The sequence below is a fragment of the Cetorhinus maximus genome, chromosome 10, assembly GCF_964194155.1.
Source record: "Cetorhinus maximus chromosome 10, sCetMax3.hap1.1, whole genome shotgun sequence".
NCBI lineage: Eukaryota > Metazoa > Chordata > Chondrichthyes > Lamniformes > Cetorhinidae > Cetorhinus > Cetorhinus maximus.
Window position 1 is genome coordinate 66,709,335 of NC_135888.1, and position 23,012 is coordinate 66,732,346.

The 23,012-nt window shown below is 44.6% G+C and overlaps 1 protein-coding gene across 2 annotated transcripts in view; it reads left to right on the forward strand.

The window, feature by feature from the left end:
• The window catches only part of afap1l1a (actin filament associated protein 1-like 1a), a 225,950-nt gene that overhangs the window by 151,770 nt on the left and 51,168 nt on the right, over nt 1-23,012 (forward strand). For both annotated transcript variants that reach the window (XM_078550584.1, XM_078550583.1), the window contains exons 7-10: nt 1,006-1,217; nt 9,406-9,585; nt 15,311-15,394; nt 19,719-19,812. In XM_078550584.1, the coding sequence (XP_078406710.1) occupies nt 1,006-1,217; nt 9,406-9,585; nt 15,311-15,394; nt 19,719-19,812 (570 nt within the window). The remainder of the gene's footprint in view (nt 1-1,005; nt 1,218-9,405; nt 9,586-15,310; nt 15,395-19,718; nt 19,813-23,012) is intronic.

Below are 23,012 nucleotides of genomic sequence, written 5' to 3' on the forward strand. Positions count from 1 at the left end.
TGCTGGAAAAGTGAGCATTATAAAATACACAGGATATGCCACTCGGCTGTAATATACAGTAAAATAAAGACTTTAAAACAACTACAAATTACAAAAGATCTGAAATAAAAACTGGAAGTGTTGGAAATACACTGCAGGATCATCACCTGATACTGCAAAAGATGGATTAACCTTGTATGTGTGGATACTGTAACTTTGGAACATTTCCTGCTAGCAGCTGAACCCACTTTATATTCACACAGCGCTGCTGGATTCTACCCCACTCTGTGCAAGAAGACTGTTTTATACAGTGCACAAACACAGGGCATTCTTCATGTGGCATAGACTTTTTTTCTTATTCTTGCTCATTTTCTCCTCTTCCCATCCTCTTGCAAAAGCTCAATACTGGCATATGGCTGTATTGATGCTGCTCACAGACCAGTCAGTACCTTGCTCAAGTGGGTATTATTCACGTGCAAACTTTGAGAGACAATTTGACAATGGGGGGCATTGCAGCCACACCTGTTCCTGTTTTCAGTTGATGTTCACCAATGCACATTTCCATCTTTGGGTCTTCTTAGCATCTCAAAGTCACCTTTTCTGATATCAGAGCAATTTTTATTTGAATTATATAATGCCTGATATCAGTTACAAAATTATTCATGTAGCTGAGCACAAGGAGCAAATCATATTAAGAAAATAAACAGATGTAATTAGGATAAGCATCTCTTTCAAAGAAAGTTGAATCATGAACCCAGTTCTATTTGACTCATTACTTGTGCTGAATGAGCAAAGAATGTAGAATGCTGACACACTGGATAGAATCATGATCATCTGAGTTAGTTTGGTAGTGTCCAAAATAGGAGAGGAACAAAGAAGAACAAAAGGCTAGGTATATTGAGCTTACTAAAAATGCAGACTGATGTCAAACAACCTTAGAGCTGTGACTTGTGAACCATACCAGAACTGCTGAATCTCCTGCAGATTGCAATGTTTCATTGAAAATATACCAATTGCTTCACACAGATAATGACTCGGATGTGATGAGTAGCTCATATGAATCATACGATGAAGAGGAGGAAGATGGGAAAGGTCAGCAGCTGACCCATCAGTGGCCCTCAGAGGAAGCCTCCATGGACTTGGTAAAAGATTGCAGGATCTGTGCCTTTCTACTGAGGAAGAAGCGCTTTGGGCAGTGGGCCAAACAGCTCTGTGTCATTAAGGAAAACAGACTACTGGTAAATTGATTGTTCAATTTTAAACTTGGAAGGGCTAACCATTGAAGAATATTAGAATTTTAACCAATTAACTGATAGATCACTATGGAATATTTTTGGAAATTAATAAAAATAGCCATATGTCTTTCATGAAAAAAAATCTAAATATAGTTTAAAGTGGAATTTGTTATTAATATAAGGTGTGTCACTACTTGTGAATGGACCCTTTTCACTTCTAAACTTTAAAGCCTAATGTCCTTTTTAATTTAAAAAAAAATCACTAATTAATTATGAGTTGCTAACAAATATCAAGGAACTCATCGCTTTAAAACATCCACTTTATGAACATGTGATTTTGTTAGTGATGATAAGCTAGCAACCATAATAATGGATCAGTTTACCACGTCTGCATTAACATTACTACAGGAAAAGTACATGGTTGTGTTTGAGGAGGAAATCCGAGTGAGACATTGTGCACTGATGGTTGATGATTGAGGCTACCTGGTACAGGGGTATAACAGATCCACCATGCTGAGTGCCCCTCGAGTTTTGTATGGATATAGCCCTTATTTTGAAATGAGCTGTACCCACGTAACAAATAAAGTATTGAGATTTCAGATAAAATTCTCTTTGCTCTGTTGCAACAAGTTTGTCTAAAACCTGTCTCAACAGTGTACCTACCCCTTACTGCTCACCATAATGATATTTCTGTTTCTCATAATAGCCACTCTTGTGCCCTCCCTGTGAGAATTCCATTTTTTGCCAATTAAGGCTGAACTGTGTTCATTTTTATACTGTAGATATATGTTCAGCAAAATTAAATCTTAACATGTCCTATTTCCTTTTGATGGTATTTAAGATTTTTTTTATATAAATTATTGCAGCAGAAACTTCTGCTTTTCTCTTGGTCAAGAAAGCTTGGTCAGGTGAGCTTCTTATACACATACACCTAGAAAATAAGTGGGTTGGAATGCATACCTGTAGTCTGCTCACTTACCGCAGTTTGATGGCAAGATGGACAAGATTTCAAGAAATGTAAAGAAATGTATAACTTTGAAGAATCTTGTTGTGTTAATCTTGTTAAGGGACAAATTTGGAAGATCCCTTGTTAACGAACCTTTAATAGACAAATTTCAACCACATACATCCCCCCTAAAGACTCAGGACTGAATTTTCCCAGATTTGCACAAAGTGCAGTAGCAGGCGGTTAAAATGGCGGGTTTTCACGCCGTATCGTCCCAAACCCACTTCATTATTTAGGCACTCCCAGGGAACACGCTGTTTCTATGCCGGGCGGGCTCCCATTCGCCCGCCAGCCTTCGCCGCATCACACTGGGAACCATGTTTAAAGTCCAGCTGCAAGCACAGCGCTTATTGTTTCCAGCTCACCATTGCTGCATGGAAGACATGGCCAGCAAAGGAAAAAAGACCCCAGCAACCCGCTTCAACGACAGGTTCCTCAAGCGACTGCTGGATGCCATGGAGGCCCACCAGGAGTACAACCTGTACCCCTGCTCTGGCCACAGGATTAGGAGCAACATGACCAATCCGGCTTGGGAGGCGGTGGTCAGCGCCAACGCCCTTCAGAAGAGGACAGCTATTCAGTGCCACAAGAGGATAAATTATCTCTTCTGTTCTGCCAGGGTAAGTCACTCTTCTCATCACTCTCAACTCACAAACCCATCACACATCCACAGGGCCCTCACTCACTGCCAGTTCAAGGGACATCACCATTCACTCTCTCACATACACCGTCATTGTCCTCATCCCATCCATGAGACCACTCACCACCCACACAGGCCAGGCATACTTATCATCTAGCCCGGCAGGTGCCTTTCTTACTCTTTCTCCATCTCTTTCCATGCAGGACAAGCTGGCACACAACAAGAGAGAGAGGTCACAGACCAGTGGCGGAATGCCCGAAATCAGGGTCCTCATGGACTTTGAAAACAGAGCCATCCAGCTGGTCGGCCACGATATGGACCGGTCCTGTGCTGATGGTGAGGTCGGCGCTGCTCTACCAAGTGAGGATTCAGCAGTGCAACATCCTTCAGACGCCCATCCCGTGAGTGATGTGTCCTCTTTTACAGGCCACTGCCATGCACTAATTATCTCCCCTTGCTTTCGCAGGCACATCTACCTGACAGAGTCCATGACCCAGGATCTGCAATTGAGCCCCAAAGAAACCTCTGGAGAGGAATCTGGAGGCACCCCCCCTGAAGTCCCATCACAGCGCTCACCCACACCCTCCACCAGCACAGAGACACACACCTCATGGGACCTAGCCTTAGAGTAGACCTGGGCTCACAATCTGGTGAGCACATCTCACAGTCTGATTCACAACAGGCGGTGGCAGGAACTTCCCACGCGTCTGGCACTCGCAGGACTTCTAGAGGCCAGAAAGTTGCTGAGTCCGAATCAGATGATGAGCTTGTGGACTCGGTCATGTCACAGTTGCTGGAGCTGCAAAGGCAACCTCGGGGACATCAGAGAGGGATGTCCGCTGCACTCCTCAGATTGCAAGGCACAATGGAGGAGTCCATCTGCCTTCAGGCTGAGGTAATAGCATTGGCATGCCAACGCACCGAGGTCAACACTGGTAGTGGGGCAGCCGCCATGGAGACCTTGGTTCAGGACGTCACTCCTGCATTGCTGCGCAGGCTCAACTCCATCGCTCATGCCATAGTTGGCCTCCAACAGTGTGTACGTGAGAGCTCACTCCAGCTAACCCTGCTCCTCAAGGAGTCAGCCTGGGGCCCCCGGGCACCCATAGGGAGGAGGATCAGCATGTGCACACTCCGGGACCATCCATCCAGGTGACTCTGAGTGTGTCTGGCCAATCCGATTCCCCTCCTGTGACCTCAACAGCTCCAGCTTCACAGGCCGAGGAGGGTGTCACTGCCACGCAGCAGGACCCCGAAAGCAGGCCAGGCCCCAACACGTCTCGACCCTCCAGAGGTTGCCCACCACAGCCATCACAGACAGGGTGTCGCAGTCAGCAGGCTGCCTCCACCGTGGATGTCTGGGGAGCACCAAGACGTAGAGGCAGGGTTAGGAAAGTTAAGGAGAATTAGTTGCACAGCCTGGGCGTGGGTGTTAATCACTTGTACATACTGTTCACTATTGTCAATAAACTCCCAAGAATGTCTCCCTGCTTCTGGCTCCTTGTTCTGATGAGCAGTTTCTTGTCACTCAGATGTGAAACCTTTCTGCACAAGATAAAGGCAGGTGTCTCAGTCCAGGGCCTCTGCCCTGTGCTCTGTGCAGCCTTCAAACCAAAGTGATGGTCCGACCTCACACTCCCTGGAAACATTACTGATGCCTGCACCTCAGCAGTGCTGGTCATTGCTGCCAGAATGTAGTGGGCAGGCGCCACAGAGTTCTCTCATTCTCCCAGTGTGCTCTCAGCACCTTTAAGGTGGGGCTGGCCCCCATCTCTTCAGCATCTATGACCACTGATGCTGTGCACCAGCCCCTGAAGTGTTCAGATGCTGAATGCAGACAAAGCATCAGAACTTCTAAAGTTTCATGGCTGCGTCTCTATGATGTGACCCTGATCACGGAGCACAAGCGAACTGCCCTCGGCCAGACAGAAGTCAGACATTCTCAGAGGCCATGTGAAGATCTATGGAGTGTCCTCATTGCATGTCTTCATCATCCTGCAATCGAGTGACTATTAGGACCTCCACTGCATCTCCATGACAGGAACATTATCACAGAGGGTATGTGCACAGCCATAAGCCAGACTGGAGTCAAACATTCACAGATGCAATGTGAGGATCTATTGGGTCACCTCACTGCATGTCGTCATCATCCTCCACAAATTTAGCAGCTATGAGGCCCCCGAGCGTGCCTGCCTCATCCAGCCTGTGCGAGGGCCTCATCCCCGTCATTGTCGCCTCTGAGGACCTCCTCAGCCTCATCCCTGTCCGGTGTTCTCCTCATCGGAGGAGACATGCAGCTCCTCCTTCTCCTCATCGACCAGCTCGTCTCCCTGTTGCAGCGCTAGGTTGTAAAGGGCACAGCAGGCGACAATGATGCGTGACATCCTCTGTGGACTGTATTGTAGGGCACCACCAGACTAGTCCAGGTAGCGGAACCTCATCTTCAACATTCTGATGGTCTGCTCCACCTAATGGGCTGCAGCATGAGTCTCATTATAGCGTCGCTCTGCGGCAGTCTGAGGCCGCCGCATGGGTGTCATCAGCCACAGCCTCTGTGGGCAACCCTTGTCCCCAAGGAGCCAACCCTGCAGCTTCTGTGGACCTTGGAAGACTCCAGGGATCTGCGAGCGACTGAGGATGTAGGTGTCGTGCCCACTCCCTGGAAACCGTGCGCACACCTGCAGGATGCGTTTCTGGTGGTCGCATACAGCTACACATTCAGTGAGTGGAAGCCCTTGCGGTTGATGAAGTCCACTGTGTGTAGCGATGGAGACCTGAGTGCCACATGGGTGCAGTCCATCGCAGCCTGCACCTGTGGGAATCTTAAGATCTGGGAGAATCCAATGGCCCTTGCATCCTGGCTGTCCCAGTCCCGGACGAAATGCACAAAGTTGTGTGCCATGGAGAAGATGGCATCCGTGACCTCATGGATGCATCTGTGGGTGGCGGATTGTGATATCCCACAGAGGTCACCTGTGGAGCTCTGAAAGGAGCCACTGGCACAAAAATTGAGTGCCGTGGTCACTTTCACAGCCACTGGCAGTGGATGCCCTCTATGTCCCCTTGGCGCCAGGTCCTGAAGTAATTGGCAGATGTGAGTGACCAGGTCCCTAGACATGCGCAGTCGTTGGCGACACTGGTTCTCGGACATCTGTTGGAATGACAGGCAGCGTCTATAGACCCTGGGTGTCAATAGGTGCCGACCAGCCACGGCTCACTGTCGCTCCTGGGCAGCGTGTGCGGGAGCCCCTGCTGCCCCTTCTTCCTGAGGTTGCTGCTCCTGCCTTTGCGCGGCCAGGAGCCTCAGTTGCTCTCTGTTTCATATTCTCCACTCTCCATAGGCCATCAGGCATACAGCTAGGTCACCAGGCTCCATACTCCTGATGTGGTCCTCCTGTGGCATGAAAGAGAGAGACAGACATGGTTAGCATGAGTGTACTTAGCACCTTTCCTAGCCCTGTGTGACCGCTTCTTAACACTTCCTGGAGAGTGCTGGCCCCCCCCTCAGATGGCCACAGATGAGTGCGCTGCATGGCTGCCCTGTCACCCTGCGACATGGGGGACACTGGTCCAAACCGGGATGCTGAGATTGTAAGGGGCTGTGAGCGCCTCCAGCAGTGACTGTTACATGGCCAGCGTTGGCGAGGAGATTGTATAACGTGTGCAGTCCAACTGCTCCGCGGTCCAATAAAGTGGTTGCGGAATCAGTCTGTGCCAGGGGGTGGGGGTGGGAGAGTTGGGTAAGATCTGGAGTGCCCGGGCCCTTTGGTGCCCTCGCATTCCTTGTGTGGGCGGGCAGTCTCGGAGCCTCCGAGTTGCCCCCCATACATACCCCCCCGCCCCCCGGACAACAGTTGCCTCCGTAGCAGGTTGGCACTTCACTCAGGTGCCCTGCTGCCCCTGAAGCCTGCAAAGCAACAGGCGATCCTGGCGAACTCTGCTGAACAATGCTGTTCACTCACCTCCAGTACCCCCAAAGTGAAGGCCGCCAAGTGCACGTCGCCTGTGTGCTGTTGTGAAACACATTGGCATGCTTTCCCACCGACGTGGACAATTCAGTGGGGCTCCAAGGCAGGATGGCCTTTTAATGATATGCTGATGTATTACAATGAGCTCCCTGACAACTGGCGGGAAACGTGGCCCGCCATCAGCGGGCTGAGTGAACGATTGCAAACTGCCTTCCTGTGTCATGAAACCGATCGCACCATATTGTCCATGCACATCACCTATCATGACAGCTATCAGCGGGCATGGAAAATTCCGCCCTCAGTGCTGACACAAATTCTAGTCCCTCATTTGGGTTAGGTTAGGTAGCATGTTGCAGTTCTCCAAGAGGAAAAATGGGATATGAGGTGACCACACGTAAATTAATCAAGCTTTCAGTCTGAATAATAAAGCAATGCAAACTCTAATAAGAGAATTAATTCAGTTCATAGTTTGAATCTAATCATGAGCGTGCTTGTGGGGCCGAAGGAGGTTTTGTTTTAATCCTCAGTTGAAACTGGATACAGCAAGAATTAAGATTTAAATTAATTCAGCCTCAAAGCTGAAGACAGTTTTGAAATTTTAGTTTACATTTTTCACTAGTGTATACTCCATTCTGACAATACAGAATGATTTATGCACTTACTGAACAATGCTGTATTTAGTCTGTAGCCCTGGCTTCTGTTGAAAAGACATGGTGCAATCTGATTTATTTGTTCTGTTATACTCCCAATTACAAGCCTAAAATCAGTACCATATCTCATGTTATAGCTTTATTGATTGCAATTAAAGCAATCAGTCAGAAAACATGCAGAAGACTCAAATTGCCTTTTGAGTACTTGCGTGTGTGTGTATAATATATATATATTTATTTCTGGATATCTCTAACAATGACAGTCACAATAGGTTAAATTTTTGACCTAATGTTAAAAATCACATTTACAATCACATGGGGCATTTGTATTTCAAACTGGTTAATGCAGAACAAGTAATTTAGCTACAAGTTCAATCCAAAGTGTATGAATTGAATTCTGAAGTTCATAGGGGCAGGAAATTCTTTTCAATGAGAGCCTGTTACTGGAAAACTTTCTACACATTTTTTTTTCAATATATCCGATTGGGAAAAATGAAGCGATGCAAGAATGTGTCAGTAAATACAACTGTATTAGATAACTAGCTGCCAATTCGATCAAGACATAGAGCAGAGTTAGGCTGACTCCAGATGCATTTAAAAACGCTGGGTGGGACCTGGATGTGGAAGTCCCACCCCTATTTCTGGCAAATCCCATTTTTGCTGTCAAGTGGAAGGGGAAGACATAAATCACACAGGCGGGAAACCTGAACTCAGCAGGACCATTTGAAATTAGTGCTGAGTTCAACAGACCCCATTTTTGGTGTTCCAACGGTCCTAACCCGCAGTACGGGAGTCACAGATTTATGGAGGAGGCATAAAGGCTTGCGCAGATAAGGTCTGTTTAAGTATCATGATCTGAAGTTATGTTAATCCCTAGTCCTTTAAAAATGAAAGAAAATGAGGCTGCAGCTGTCGGACTAATAAAGCAGACACCCACTGCTGAAGTGCATTGATTGACAAGCCTTCTGGTGTAGCTTAGAAAAAAGACATTAGCTGTCTGCCCCTCAGTTCCAATGGATGACTTTGTTGATATTTCCCAAGGGCTGCTGTTGCAGCTGAGCCCATTATGAATGCTTGGCTGAGTTTCAAACGCTCCAGAACCACTTATCTGAGCAGGGGAGCTGAGTTTACATTTTGATTGACGGCTTTGAGAGACTATTAAAGGATTAGCTGTCTTTTATGTGACTTATGATTTTTTTTTACAACAGATTGACTACTTGAGGGGATTTTAAACCTTTGATTAGGTTTCATGAATGAGAGTTTTTTTTTAATATCAAGTTTCTATGAGTGAGAGCTCTCTTAGATTGTTAGAAGTTTAATGTTTTTCATTGCCACATTCCTCCTGAGGTCTGCCCATAGTGGAGACTGAGTGAATGGTTATGGAGGTAACATAATGGATATAGGTGCATGGAAGTGGAATTGGAGTATGAAGAGGCATGGAGGTGGAATGGGGATATGAAGTGGCATGGAGGTATGAGAGGGCATGGGATGGCATGAAGGTATGAAGGGGTTTTACTTATATTAAGTACATGGAGCGGGTGAGGAGGTCAGAGCTAGAGGGCCGAACAGCCTTTTCTACAAATTGGCCCAGGCCTCAGAGAACTAAGGCGGGCCTTCTAATCAGCCCACCTCAACACGCGCCCACTTCCATGGCTGCCTCCAAACAGCCTATGGAACTGGTCGACCAGACTTAATCATGCCCCAGACCCTGAAATAGAAACCGGGAGTGCAAGGGGTTGTTTCCAGAGAGTTGGATCTGCTGAGTCGGAGATTTCCCAACTTGAGCTTCCCACCTCAGTGGTGAAAATTCAGCCCATGCTTTTTAGTGAATATTAGCTTAAAGAAAGTGATGAGAAAAAGTGCTGCTTTATATTGGAGGATTCCCCTCAAAGAAATGCAAAACAAATGGATATTTCTCTTTTCTTAGTGTTACAAGAGCTCCAAAGACCATCAGCCTCACATGGAGCTACCGCTGAACGTATGCAATGTTATTTATGTGCCCAAAGATGGACGACGCAAAAAACATGAACTAAGGTTCTCCCAACCAGGAACAGAGGCACTTGTATTAGCTGTACAAAGCAAAGAGCAAGCGGAGGAATGGTTAAAGGTACTGGTAACAATTTATAGTATCTGCATTACAAATCGTAAATGCCAAGATTTTTATAGAGTACCATTGTGCAAAATATTCTCTCATGTTCTGTAGATTTTGAATCATAACAAGATCTTTTTGGCTGATAAGAGCACATCAAACCTACTATTACATTTCAGTTTATCATATGTTAGCAGAACTCCTGCTGGAGGCTCAAGTACCAGGTTGCTTCCAGCTCTTACGTTCAGTATTTTATGAGCTGCAGATGTTTCACTTGGAAATGAACAACTGAAACAATTTCTTACCCAGAGGGCAGAGATTAAAGCAGTCATCTCCTAATCCCCTTTACTTCCCTGATCACTGCACTGGAATAATTCTCAATCGCCAATAGTGTCCTTTGCACTGCTGACATTTTAACTAATTTCAAAAGTTCAAAGTGTCAATTCACTCAGACTATCATTTTAGAATCCAAAATAAAGATGAGTGCAGTAACACACCACTAAATGTCACAAGGACGTTTACAAAATCTATGTCACTTTATTGCATTGATATTACTGTTGCCAATATTATCAGCCAAATGTTGAAAATATTCACATGGTATTCTGCTGTCAGCTATTTTAACAAGAGATTTTAAACATTTCCATTTAAAATAAACTGGTTAACGCTTCTTAAAATGGAAGGCAGAGGAGAATTAAGCAAGCAAGCTAAGCATGAATCCACTAATATAAACAACAGTAATTTAAATCTGTTGAACAGGAGTATATTTATTATTGTCCATTAGCCCTAACCCACAGCCACATCAGCCTCTTCACAAAAGTTTGAGATATAAAAAGAGGGTTAGAACAGAACAACTAACTATGGCTGGAATTTTCCACCCCTGTTGGCGTCGGGCGGCATGGCGGACAGTGGGGGATGGGGAACAATATGACGAGAAAACTAAAATCGGTTTCACTTTGTCATGAAAGCAGTTAGCCATCATCCACTCTGCCCATCAGCACGGGCAAGTCGGGGAAATGGCAGGCCGACATGTTTCACAACTGAACGTCAAGCAACGTGCACCTGGCAAGCTGCACTTCACTCGGAACTTTGAGGCTTGTTTGCCTACAGTGCTTCAGGGAGCACTCGCAGTCATCAGCACCAGGCTTCGCCAGCAACACCGCATCACTTTTAGGGGGGCTCACAGGCAGACCTCTACTTACCAAACCAACCTAAAGGCAGAAGTGGCTTTTCAATGGCTGCAGGGCTAGGGCTTGCTTGGGGAAGGGGGAGAAGTGGCCTCAGGCAAAGGAAGAGGCAACAGAGCGAGGGCTGCACTGAGGAAGTGGGGTATCCCAGGGTGTGTGTGTGTGTGGGGACACATGTCGATCTGTGCAAGTGGCCTCAAGATGGTGAGGGTTGAGGAGGCAGTCTCCAGAGGAGATGAGGCTAAATGGAGATGTGAGGGTGTGTGCGACTAAGAGGTGATGTCCCTTGAGCTGGCAGTGAGTGAGATGCCAGTGAATGTGTGATGGCCTTGTGAGTGTGTGAGTATGAGGTGGCTGCCTTACCCTGGCAGCGTGGATGAGATCATTCATCCTCTTTCTCCACTGGTCGGTGCAGGAAACTGGCTGCCGCCCGCGATTAGCCCCCAACCGCAATTTCACGCTGGCTGGCCAATTAATGGCTCAGTGCTGCCGGGGTGGGAGCAGGAGGAGGGCCAGTGCTGAAGTCAGGGTGGGCGTGGGGGAGCGCTCACAGATAGCTCCCTGAAGGCAGAGAGCTGCCTCAGGGAGCTGAAGAATTCAAATCCAATAATGACAGATTTTAAAATCTGGACAAAATAACCATGCATCAGAAACAGTCACGGGAACCTCTTCTGTGCAGCATTGGTACTGACCACCACTGCCACTCCCTCCCAAGCCGGAGTGGTGACACTAATGGGCCTCCTGCAGCCAGAGCAAGGGTAGAGGACATCACGGCGGCCCTCCACAGCATCCAAAAGGTGCTCCAGGGATGCATCAGAAAAACGGTGGGCTGCAGTCTTATTGCCTTTTGGGGCCATGTCTCCTGTGCAACAGTCCTGGGCTGAAAGCATTGAGAGCTGTGCATGCGGCTGCAGTTCAGATACGGTGCCTAGCATGAGGTAGCGGTGAGGTGACAGCGTGGGGGGCGAATTGGAGGAAACCTGCCAGTAAAACAGCATGTTTCCCGTGACTGCATAAATAATGAGACAGGAAGGGGACGATATGACACAAGAACCCACCATTGCGGCCAGTGGGTAAAACATTGTTTTACACGCCAGCTACTGCACTTAGTGCAATTCTGGGATGGTTCTGCTCTATGTTTAAATATATTTGAGAAATCAGCCAAATGAGAATTTTAATTCCTATATATTATGGCAGTAGAATACTGCAATTAAAATGGGTGCAAATTACATTGGAAAGACAGAAGCCATTTGGCAGAATTTTTTGCCTGACACACCCGAGCACGAAATAGCGCGCAATGACATTGTGCGAGCGTCCCGACGTAATCGCGCACTCGTGCGATATTTCAGTCGGCAGGCACGCACGCACGAGAGTCGGCAGCACGCCTGTTGACAATTAAGAGGCCTATTAAGGCAATTAACGTGTTAATCAACAGTGATTTTTCACTGCCTGAGCAACATTACGGTTGGCAGGTGGACGAATCGACCAGGCGGCCATTGCCTTTTTAAGGATACCTCACCCAAGGGCAGGATAAGGTTTCCGATATTAATTTTAAAAAATAATAAAAATGTTTGTGCAGAATTTTCATCTTGTATATCTTCCCGTGACTGTTTCTGATGCATGGTTATTTTGTCCGGATTTTAAAATCTGTCATTATTGGATTTGAATTCTTCAGCTCCCTGAGGCAGCTCTCTGCCTTCAGGGAGCTATCTGTGAGCACTCCCCCACGCCCACCCTGACTTCAGCACTGGCCCTCCTCCTGTTCCCACCCCGGCAGCACTGAGCCATTAATTGGCCAGCCAGCGTGAAATTGCGGTTGGGGGCTAATCGCGGGCGGCAGCCAGTTTCCTGGCCATTCCCGGGCCCACCCACCGCGCCCGCACACTGAACTCAAAATCCTGCCCATTGTTTTCAATCTCCACTCCAAACTCCATTCCCTAGACACTGACTCCGTCCCTCTCCCTGGCAACAGCCTGAGATTAAACCAGTTTGTTTGCAGCCATGGTGTCATACTTGACCCCAAGATGAGCTTCCAACCACATATTCACACCATCACTAAAACCCCCATTTCCACCACCATGGTATCACCCAACTTCAACCCTATCTCAGCTCATCTGCTGCTGAAATCCTTCTCATTCATGCCTTTATTATCTCTAGACTGTTCCAGTGCAGTCCTGGGCTGATCTCCCACATTCTACACACTTGAGGTCATCCAAAATTTTGCTATCCATGTCTTAACTTGCACCAAGTCCCATTTGTCTGCTGCTTCTGTGCTCGCTGACCTACACTGGCTTCAAGTCAAGTAACGCCTTGATTTTAAAATTCCCGTCCTTGTTTTGAAATCCTTCCTTGGCTTCACCCCTGCTTATCTCTGTAATCTCCTCTAGCTCCACAATCTCTAAGGTACCTGCACTCATCTAATTCTGGCCTCTTGTGCATCCCCGAATTTAATTGCACCAAATTGATGGCTGCACCTTCAGTTGCCTAGGCCCTAGTATTCCCTCCCTATACCTCTCTGCCTATCCACCTCACTTTCCTTCTTTAAGACACTCCTTTAAACCTACCTCTTTGGCCATGATTTGGCCATCTGACCGAATATCACCTTAAGTGACTCAGTGTCATATTTTATTTTAAAATGCTCCTATAAAGTACCTTGGGATGTTTTAATACAATAGAGGCCGGGATTTTTCGGCCCTGTCGTGATGGGACCCGCCGCTGGAAAATCCTGCCCAGAGACTCTATACAAAATATTTGTTGTTGTTGTATATTATAGCAGTGGTGTATGTTACGGATAGGTCAGGGAGTCCAAGTTGCTATAGTAACGTGCACATTTACATGCATATTTAGTCTGGAGCTACGGATAGTGATGGTTACAGGCTCCAACTTTCTTTCCATCACATTGCTGACCAGGAACCTCTCCCGCTCTTACCCACTGCCATTGGCATGTATTGGAAGGATTTGCAGGTTGATAATCAACCTGTTTGGCTGCGTTATCCTTGACCATTAAATCCTGGGGTTGAACTCAAAGCCAGAGTTTCTGGCTCAGATGCAGGGTCACACCCACTGCGCCACAAGACCTCCGTATTACAGTGGTAGTATACTGTAATTAAAATAGGTGTCAAAGCTGCTTCATTTGAAAAAAAATCTGATGGATTTTGAAATTGCTTTCTCGGGACATATTAATTACTGTAAAATAGTAAGACTGGCTCCTTGTTTAAAACAAAAAGCAAAGGGTCCTTTTTAATAAGTTAAATCACAGTATTATGTAACGAGATTATTTGTGACATCTTAATCAAGGATTTTCAAATCAAATGAAATAGTTTTGCAAATTTGAGTAGAGGGTTGATTCTGTTAGCCCATTACTGCAGTATTTTATGCTGAAGCCTAAGAGAGTCTCTTTAAAGAAGTTGTATTCCTTTAATTGAAACTGTAGATGGCAAATTAAAACTAATTCAAATGAATTCTCCACACAACTCTTCTTTGAAAAAAAGCTGCTTATAGTATTAACAAACTTAATAAAGGAAACAAAAAAACTACTTAAAAGAATAACCATTTAATTTACGAGCAACTGGGTACTGCTACGTTCTGCCTAATAAATTAGTATTTCCATGGAACGTCTTCAGGAGCAAATTAAAAGATTGTGTCCAGAAGATTTTATTTCTGTCAGTCTTGAATCATAGTTTAGGAAAGCTGAGAAAGAAAATAGACATTCTTTCTAAGGTGAATCTTGTTTTTATTGGTTTGGATCTTAATCCTAACTATTTTTGTCTGATATCTAATCCTTTTGAATTTTCCACTCTGGTTTTCCTCTGATTGTTCACAGCTTCTCAGAGGGAATCAGCGTATTGGATTATTATAGGCAGAAAGAACTTATCTCCCCATCGAGATAGCTTGACCCCACACCAGGCCTGTATGCAATTCTGTGAAATCCTTCTCCAGTTTCCTTGCATTGTTTCACACATGGATTTCAGTGTTAGATCTTTTGAGAAATGTTTGAAGCAGAACAACTGGTCCAGACATAACCTCAGCAGATCTGACCACAGGGAGACCACTGACCTGGGTCACCAAAGGAAAAACAGTGAAAGCTCATCATGACAGTTATATAAATAAGCAACATATACAAAACCATATTTAAATCAAATATATATAACTCTAAACTTTCCCCAGTTCATTGTTCCATTCCCTCACCATCAAAATGCTCACCCAATATAATAGACTTATCTTCTCCCGAATCCAGAAGTTTGATACCATAAACCCTTTTCTTTGCTCTTTCCTCATAAACAATTCTCAAAGTTCTATTCTGTTACCCTTTCTAAGCTTTCATTGTGCCCCAAATTGTCCCTCATTACTTTCAGTCAGTATGCTTTCTAATTTAAACTGCAATAGAGATTGATTTTATGCTGCATTTACCTCTGAGTTACTGTCAGTGGGAGCCCCAACTTCAGTGGCAGTAGTTTGAGACAAACTTCCAATTGACTTCAATGGAAATGAAAAGCGGGTGTGATGCAACATGAACTGTTGAATTTCAAAGTTTCATGTGATTTGCTTTATTTCTCTAGATAATCAAGGACATATGCAGCCAGTGCAATGGTTCTGAGGGATCAACATCACCACTTTTCCTACCAAAATTAGAACTGGAAAAGGTAAATGTAAGATATGTTTATGTTTGAATTAATATTTTATACTTAATAAATACATGAACAATTGAAGTTCAGAACAATTTCACTTCAAAAATATTGGTTGAAAGTAGGGTGGACCATGTTGATGGTAAAAATGTCAGAAGAACTACACAACCTTGGGGCAGATTATTGCTGCAAAGATTATTTAAGTGGCTTCACATGTTTTGAAAGCTCCACTGTAAAAATCACTTTATAGTATCCAAATGACTCAATGTGTAGGTGTACCATATTTGTTATTGTTATGACACAGCAGTTGGTAAAGGCAGAATTGTTCAAATCCCAGAGGGAAACTTGAACATCTGTCATAACCTATATTTTCAATTGGTATGTTTGAGATGCAGCTCTGAATTCTGGAATAAGGCCACCAAGTCTCAAGTGGTTTTTTTTATATAAAACTAACTTAAACATTTATTGATTTAACAACTAATTAAACATATACACATGTCTACAAATTACTACCATAATAACTTTTAAACAAATCCCCAAATTAATCACTCCCAGGTAAATCTTCGCTAAGGCAACAACAACCCATAGAATTTAAACAGACACCAGGCAAAGCACATTTTATCTTACAAATTCAAAATGAGGTCCCTTGCAATTTGGTTCCGTTGCTGACACAGTTATAGGGTTTACAGGCTGCTTAGATCTTACATGCCTCTGACCTGCACATACAAAACTCCTCTCATAAAAGGTTATTGCACAAGATAGGAGCTCACGGTATTGGAAGTAATGTATTAGCATGCATTGAGGATTGGTTAACACACAGAAGACAGAGAGTTGGGATTAATGTGTCTTTTTCAGGTTGGAAAGATGTAACTAGTGGAGTACCACAAGGATCAGTCCTAGGGCCTCAATTATTTACTATCTATATTAATGACTTGGAAGAGGCGGCAAATATAATGTATCCAAATTTGCTGATGATACAAAAATAGGTGGGAGGGCATGTTGTGATGAGGACATAAGGAATCTGCAAGTGGATATAGATGGGTTGAATGAGTGGACAAAAACTTGGAAGATGGAGTTTAATGTAGGAAAGTGTGAGGTTAAGCACTTTGGTAGGAAAATTCAAAAGGCAGACTATTATTTCAATTGAGAGAGACTCCAAAAAAGTGCAGCACAAAGGGATCTGGGTGTTCTTGTGCATGAAACACAAAAAGTTAGCATGCCGGTGCAGCAATTAATTAAGAAGGCAAATTGAATTTTGGCCTGTATTGCTAGGAGGTTGGAGTTTAAAATGGGGAAGCCTTGCTACAACTGTACAGGGTTATGGTGAGGCCGCACCTGGGGTACTGTGGTCCCCGTATTTAAGAAAGGATATACTGGCATTGGAGGTAGTTCAAAAGAGATTCATTAGGTTGATTCCTGGGATGAAGAGGTTGACTTATCAAGAACGGCTAAACAGGTTAGATATTTATTCATTAGAGTTTAGAAGAATGAGGGGTGATCTTATTGAAAGTTGCAAGATTCTGAGGGGGCTTGACAGAGTAGATGTTGAGAAGATGTTTCCACTAGTGAGGGAATCTCAAACTTGGGGATATAGTTACAGAGTAAGAGGACACTCATTTAAAGTTGAGATGCGAAGGGATTTCTTCTCTCAGAGGGTAGTGAGTGTCTGGAATTCTCCACCCCAGAGAGTTGTGGAGGCTGGATCACTGAAAGTATTTAAAGAGATGGTAGATAGATTTTCAAAATATCAGGGAGTTGAGGGCTCTGAGGAGGCCTGTTGAGGCCTGGGGCAGATCAGCCATGATCATATTGAATGGTGGGGCAGGCTTGAGGGGCCGAATGGCCTACGCCTGTTCCTATTTCATGTGTTCTCTTGGGTTATACCTAGCTTTCCCTTTGAATGTAAATTCTCATTGTATCATTAGGTATTTGAACTCCACTTCTTCTAACAATAAAACCCCTTTCATAGCACCAATTTTATTAGTAATATAAACACATTGCTTGGTCTCTCCTAGCTAGGTGCAAGATTTTACTCCCTTCTTTTGAGTGGCTTATTCAACAAATGCAAGTTTCCTCTTTACCTTTTAACCTTATGTTTAATCTAATCAACATCTCAAATTACTATACATCAAAGCACCCAGACTATCTGGCTTTAATCCAATTAAACCATACAAAGACAAACCCACAGACACAGACCGCACTCCAAGTCCAATTTAAAGATAATTTCCAATAGCATTATATACATTAATAGCTTCATGACAGTTATGCAATCCAAAAAGTCCCTTTTGGCATCAAATGCTTCTTAAAGTAGCTGATTTCAGCCTTGTCCACGGGAGGGAGAAAAAGATCAACTTGGTATTGCTGCTCATTGTTTTCCAGTCACTCCTGATAAAACAATACATGAGGAATTAAGGCAAAGACAATGCTAGGCTTGGTTTAAGTTTGAATTGCCACTGGCACTGTTTTAGGTGTCTGCATAAACAATAGCCAAATGGGAAAAGTACCAGAGGGCTGCTGGTAGCTGTGGATCCATTGCCACAGTGTAATTTTTCACCTTCTGGAAAAAGGTTAGGATGAAGGGAAAATAAATATTTTAACTTTACCTACCTTTGATCTAATACCAGAAAGGCACACACAAGACGGATGTAAAGTAATGGAATTCTGGTACATGCCACCATAATTTTGTCCAAGTTGAGTTCCAGTTCCAGTTTTGCTGTTCGAATGAGGCAGGCAAGTTTCCCAGAAAAGAGAAAGAGAAATTGTTTGAGTGCATCCCTCACATTCCACTTATTGGGTGAAAGGTCATAGTGGCAAAACCCAGGGAGTAGATCATTTTCTCAGCTTCTTTGATTGGGATATACTGATACGTGTGGAACAGGGAGAGCGAAACTGGGAGAGCTACTTCATTTAGATAAAAGCAAAATACTCCAGATACTGGAAATCGGAAACAAAAACAAAAATACCTGGAAAAACTCAGCCGGTCTGACAGCATCTGCGGAGAGGAATACAGTTAACATTTCGAGTCCGTATGACTCTTCATCAGAACTAAGAAATATAGAAATGAGGTGGAATATAAACTGGTTGAAGGGGGGTGGGAGAGGTAGAGCTGGATAGAGGGCCAGTGATAGGTGGGGGCAAAGAAGAGCTACTTCATTTGTTTGGGGAAAATATATTTAACTGATAATGAAATATATTTAACTGATAATAACAATCACAGGAAGCTAAAGTAATAGGAGCATCTGAAAATAACCATTTTAATATACAGTCAAATATGCTGTGTTCTCATTCTTACTGTTGAATAGAGAGTCTGCTCACGTTTAATGAATGCTCTGTTAGCTAATTTTATTTTCACAATGGTTTTACTGCTCAATTAGCGCTTCTTGACGTGTGTGTGTGTGTGTGTGTGTACTGAAGATATAATGATTAACCTTTGCTCCAATGAAATCAGTCTACTAGACTACCAGCAAGTTTTCTAAGATTTGTTGTTATGATGTAAGCAGGAGCTGATATTTCTTTCAACAAATCTTTTTGTCACTTCCTTTTTATTTAGAATCTGTTATACATGTCCAATCTGATTAGCTAAATAGCAAATAAATCACCTTCTGTTATTGCCTCACAAGCTACATTGGATGAGTTGGCAGCAGATTTGTGCTACATAATGACTTCAAGTAAGGGTCAATAAAGGTTCTTATGTATGTTTTTACACTTAACATCAGCTTTGACCAGATCTTTTTCATTGTTATCAGAATACCATCCATATACAAGCAGCACACACAAGATAAGAAAGAATTCGGCAGCTGTTTCCATTAAATCTTAAATTACCAAACCACCGTTCATGATGCAAACTATGAAATATTGTTGGAAAATGCTGCCAACAAGAGTTATCTGCTGCACGATGTCATTCCCCAGAAAGGTTAATATGAATGTTTATATCCACATGTGTTTGCATTATGCTGAAACATATGGCGACCCCAAACAGACCATAAGTTAGCTGTCAAAGTAAACTTAAGATTAGAAAGAATTATCTGTAAAACTTCTGGATAGTAGCTATAAGCAATTTCATCCAGAAGACTCCTCTCAAAGCATATCAAATAATAAAAGCAAGATATTTGTCCTCACTAGCTTTAGTGAAAAAATAGAAAAGTGTAAAGCATGAGATCTCACTAAATTTTTATCAAAGTTAGCAAAAACAGGAATTTCAGCTCCATTGTGGGAATTGCTGTTCTTGCTGCTATCCCATTCACATTATGTTCCTCTAGGCAGATGTCTGGGAAAACAAGAGTAAGGCTTCCTAGTATTGTAAAAACAAAAGATTAATCTTGGTTTCCATGCCTTTTTGCAGAGATTATCAAATGAAAAACAGGCTTCAGATGCTGAGAGTGTAGTAACAGGGGAGAACGGATCTCCAGTTAATGGAAGAGAAAGTAGGGATCATGGTAAGTTAGTACATTGCAATGTAAACAATTATTTAAAACTGCATTGTTTCCAGTTCCATTAGTCCTTTTTCAAGCAAACCCTGAAAGTAACAATGTAAGATCATTTACTGTGCCACCAATGCAAGTGAGGTGTGTCTGATAATAAAAGTTAAAATATTGCCTTCAGGAATTGTAAACAAATCTAATTTGGCCTAAAATTTCTTGGTCTTTCCCAGAAGTTTTCAGGCTAATGATTAAGGAGGATGAAACTGATAATGTACAGAAGTTACACCATGCCAGGACAGGCTCTAAGATACCAACTGGTCCTTAATTGTCCTTTTTTATATACGTTCATATATTTAGCTACAGGATTTACTTCCTATCAGTTTCGAATCATTAGTGTTATTGAGATTACTAAAAGCTCTGTTCCAGTCTAATAAAATAAAATATACAGGAGAAAAAAACTTCAGAATTTCAAAGAGAGAGAAGCTTCATTAGATTTAAAATATATAAGGCAGAAAGAGATGAAGAAAATGAATGTGATAATTTATTGTAAGTGAATTTTAAGAATTAGTGAAAAATTGTATGCAAATTCTAACTGCTTGCTTATAATGGCTTTTGCAAGTTGATTAGATCCAAAATTTGCTGGATATTATACATCATGCAAATGATATGCACCAGTTTCAAGTGGAGACCTCCTCAGGGGTGAACTGTTATGTAAGCACAAGAACGCACACCAGTTAAAACTGCAGATGAAGGCTCTACCAAATCAATGCTATCGTCAGGTCTTTCTTTTTTTTTTATTGTAAAAATATACTTTATTCATAAAAAATCTTCAATCACATTCAAAACCATTTCAAAAACAACATTACAAGGGTACAATCCAGGTTAAACTTTTACAAAATGTATCACCAGGTGCATCAGTACAAACAATATTACAATCATTTACAGCCTTTCATTTTGATCTGTACAGCCCGAGGGGCTCTAAACAGTTCCCAGTCTCTCGGTGCGCTGTGGTAGAAAGGTCTTAGACAGCGACCCTTCCCCATTGCGCCTTTGCGGCAGCTGCCCCAAGCTTTAGTGCGTCCCTCAGCACGTAGTCCTGGACTTTGGATTGTGCCAGTCCGCAACAATCGGTCGGGGACAACTCTTTGTGCTGGAAGACCAACAAGTTTCGGGCAGACCAAAGCGCGTCTTTCACCGAGTTGATGATCCTCCAGCTGCAGTCGATGTTTGTCTCGGTGTGTGTCCCTGGGAACAGCCCGTAGAGCACAGAGTCCTGTGTCACAGAACTGCTCGGGATGAACCTCGACAGCAACCACTGCATCTCTCTCCAGACTTTCTTTGCAAAGGCACAATCCACAAGGAGGTGAACAACGGTCTCTTCCCCACCACAGCCACCTCGAGGGCATCGTGCAGAGGGGGTGAGACTCCTGGCGTGTAGGAAGGATCTGACGGGGAGGGCCTTTCTCACCACCAGCCAAGCTACGTCTTGGTGCTTGTTGGAAAGTTCTGGCGATGAGGCATTCTGCCAAATGACTTTGACAGTCTGCTCGGGGAACCATCCCACAGGGTCCACCCTCTCCTTATCCCTCAGGGCCTCTAGGACGTTACGTGCTGACCACTGCCTGATGGACTTGTGGTCAAAGGTGTTTTTCTGCATAAATTTTTCCACCAGGGACAGGTGGTACGGCACGGTCCAACTACTTGGAGCGTTCCGCGGCAGGGTGGCCAGACCCATCCTTCGCAACACCGGGGACAGGTAGAACCTCAGCACGTAGTGACACTTGGTGTTTGCGTACTGAGGGTCTACGCACCGCTTGATGCAGCCACACACAAAGGTGGCCATCAGTATGAGGGCGATGTTGGGCACGTTTTTTCCCCCTTTATCTAGAGGCTTGTACATCGCGTCCCTGCAGACACGATCCATTTTCGACCTCCAGATAAAGCGGAAGATGGCTCGAGTGATCGCCATCGCGCAGGAGTGTGGAATGGGCCAGACCTGCGCCACGTACAGCAACAGCGAGAGTACCTCACACCTGATGACCAGGTTCTTACCCGCAATGGAGAGGGAGCGTCGCTCCCACATGCCCAGTTTCCTTTTCACCATAGCCACTCGCTCCTTCCAGTTTCTAACGCATGCCCCGGTCCCTCCGAACCATATCCCCAGCACCTTCAGGCCGTCAGCCCTGACAGTGAAGGGGACAAAGGATCGGTCAGCCCAGTTCCCAAAGAACATGGCCTCGCTCTTCCCACGATTTACCTTGGCTCCCGAGGCCAGTTCGAACTGGTCGCAGACGTGCATCAGTCTGCGCACCGACAGCGGGTCCGAGCAGAAGACGGCGACGTCGTCCATGTACAGGGAGGCTTTTACCTGAGTGCCTCCACTGCCTGGGATCGTCACTCCTCTTATGCCCGGATCCTTCCTGATGGACTCGGCAAAGGGTTCTATGCAGCACACGAAAAGGACAGGCGAGAGAGGACAGCCCTGCCTGACTCCAGATTTAATCGGAAAGCTATCTGTTTCCCACCCATTGATTGAGACTGCGCTACTGATGTTAGTGTAGAGCAGTTGGATCCAATTTCGAATTCCCTCCCCAAACCCCATTTTGGAGAGCACATCCCCCATGTAGGTGTGCGATATTCTGTCAAAGGCCTTCTCCTGATCCAAGCTGATGAGGCAGGTATCCACACCCCTGTCCTGTACATAGGCAATCGTATCCCTGAGCAGCGCCAGGCTGTCAGAGATCTTCCTGCCTGGCACAGAGCAGGTCTGGTCAGGGTGAATCACCAATTCCAGAGCGGATTTGACCCGGTTGGCGATGACCTTGGACAGAATCTTATAGTCCACATTCAACAGTGAAATGGGTCGCCAATTTCTAATTTCCTCCCTTTCCCCCTTGTGCTTGTAGATGAGGGTGATGATGCCTTTCCTCATGGATTCTGACATGCTGCCGGCCAGGAGCATACTCTCGTACACTTCTAGCAGGTCTGGGCCGATCAAGTCCCACAGAGCCGAATACAACTCCGCCGGCAGGCCGTCGCTTCCGGGGGTTTTACTCTTCTCGAAGGACTCGAGGGCCTTAGTCAGTTCGTCAGGAGTTAGCGGTTTGTCTAGGCTCTCCCGCGTACTGTGGTCTAAGACCTCCGTGATAGAGGACAGGAAGGACTGGGAGGCCGTGCTGTCCGTGGGCTTCACGTCATACAGACCGGCATAAAAG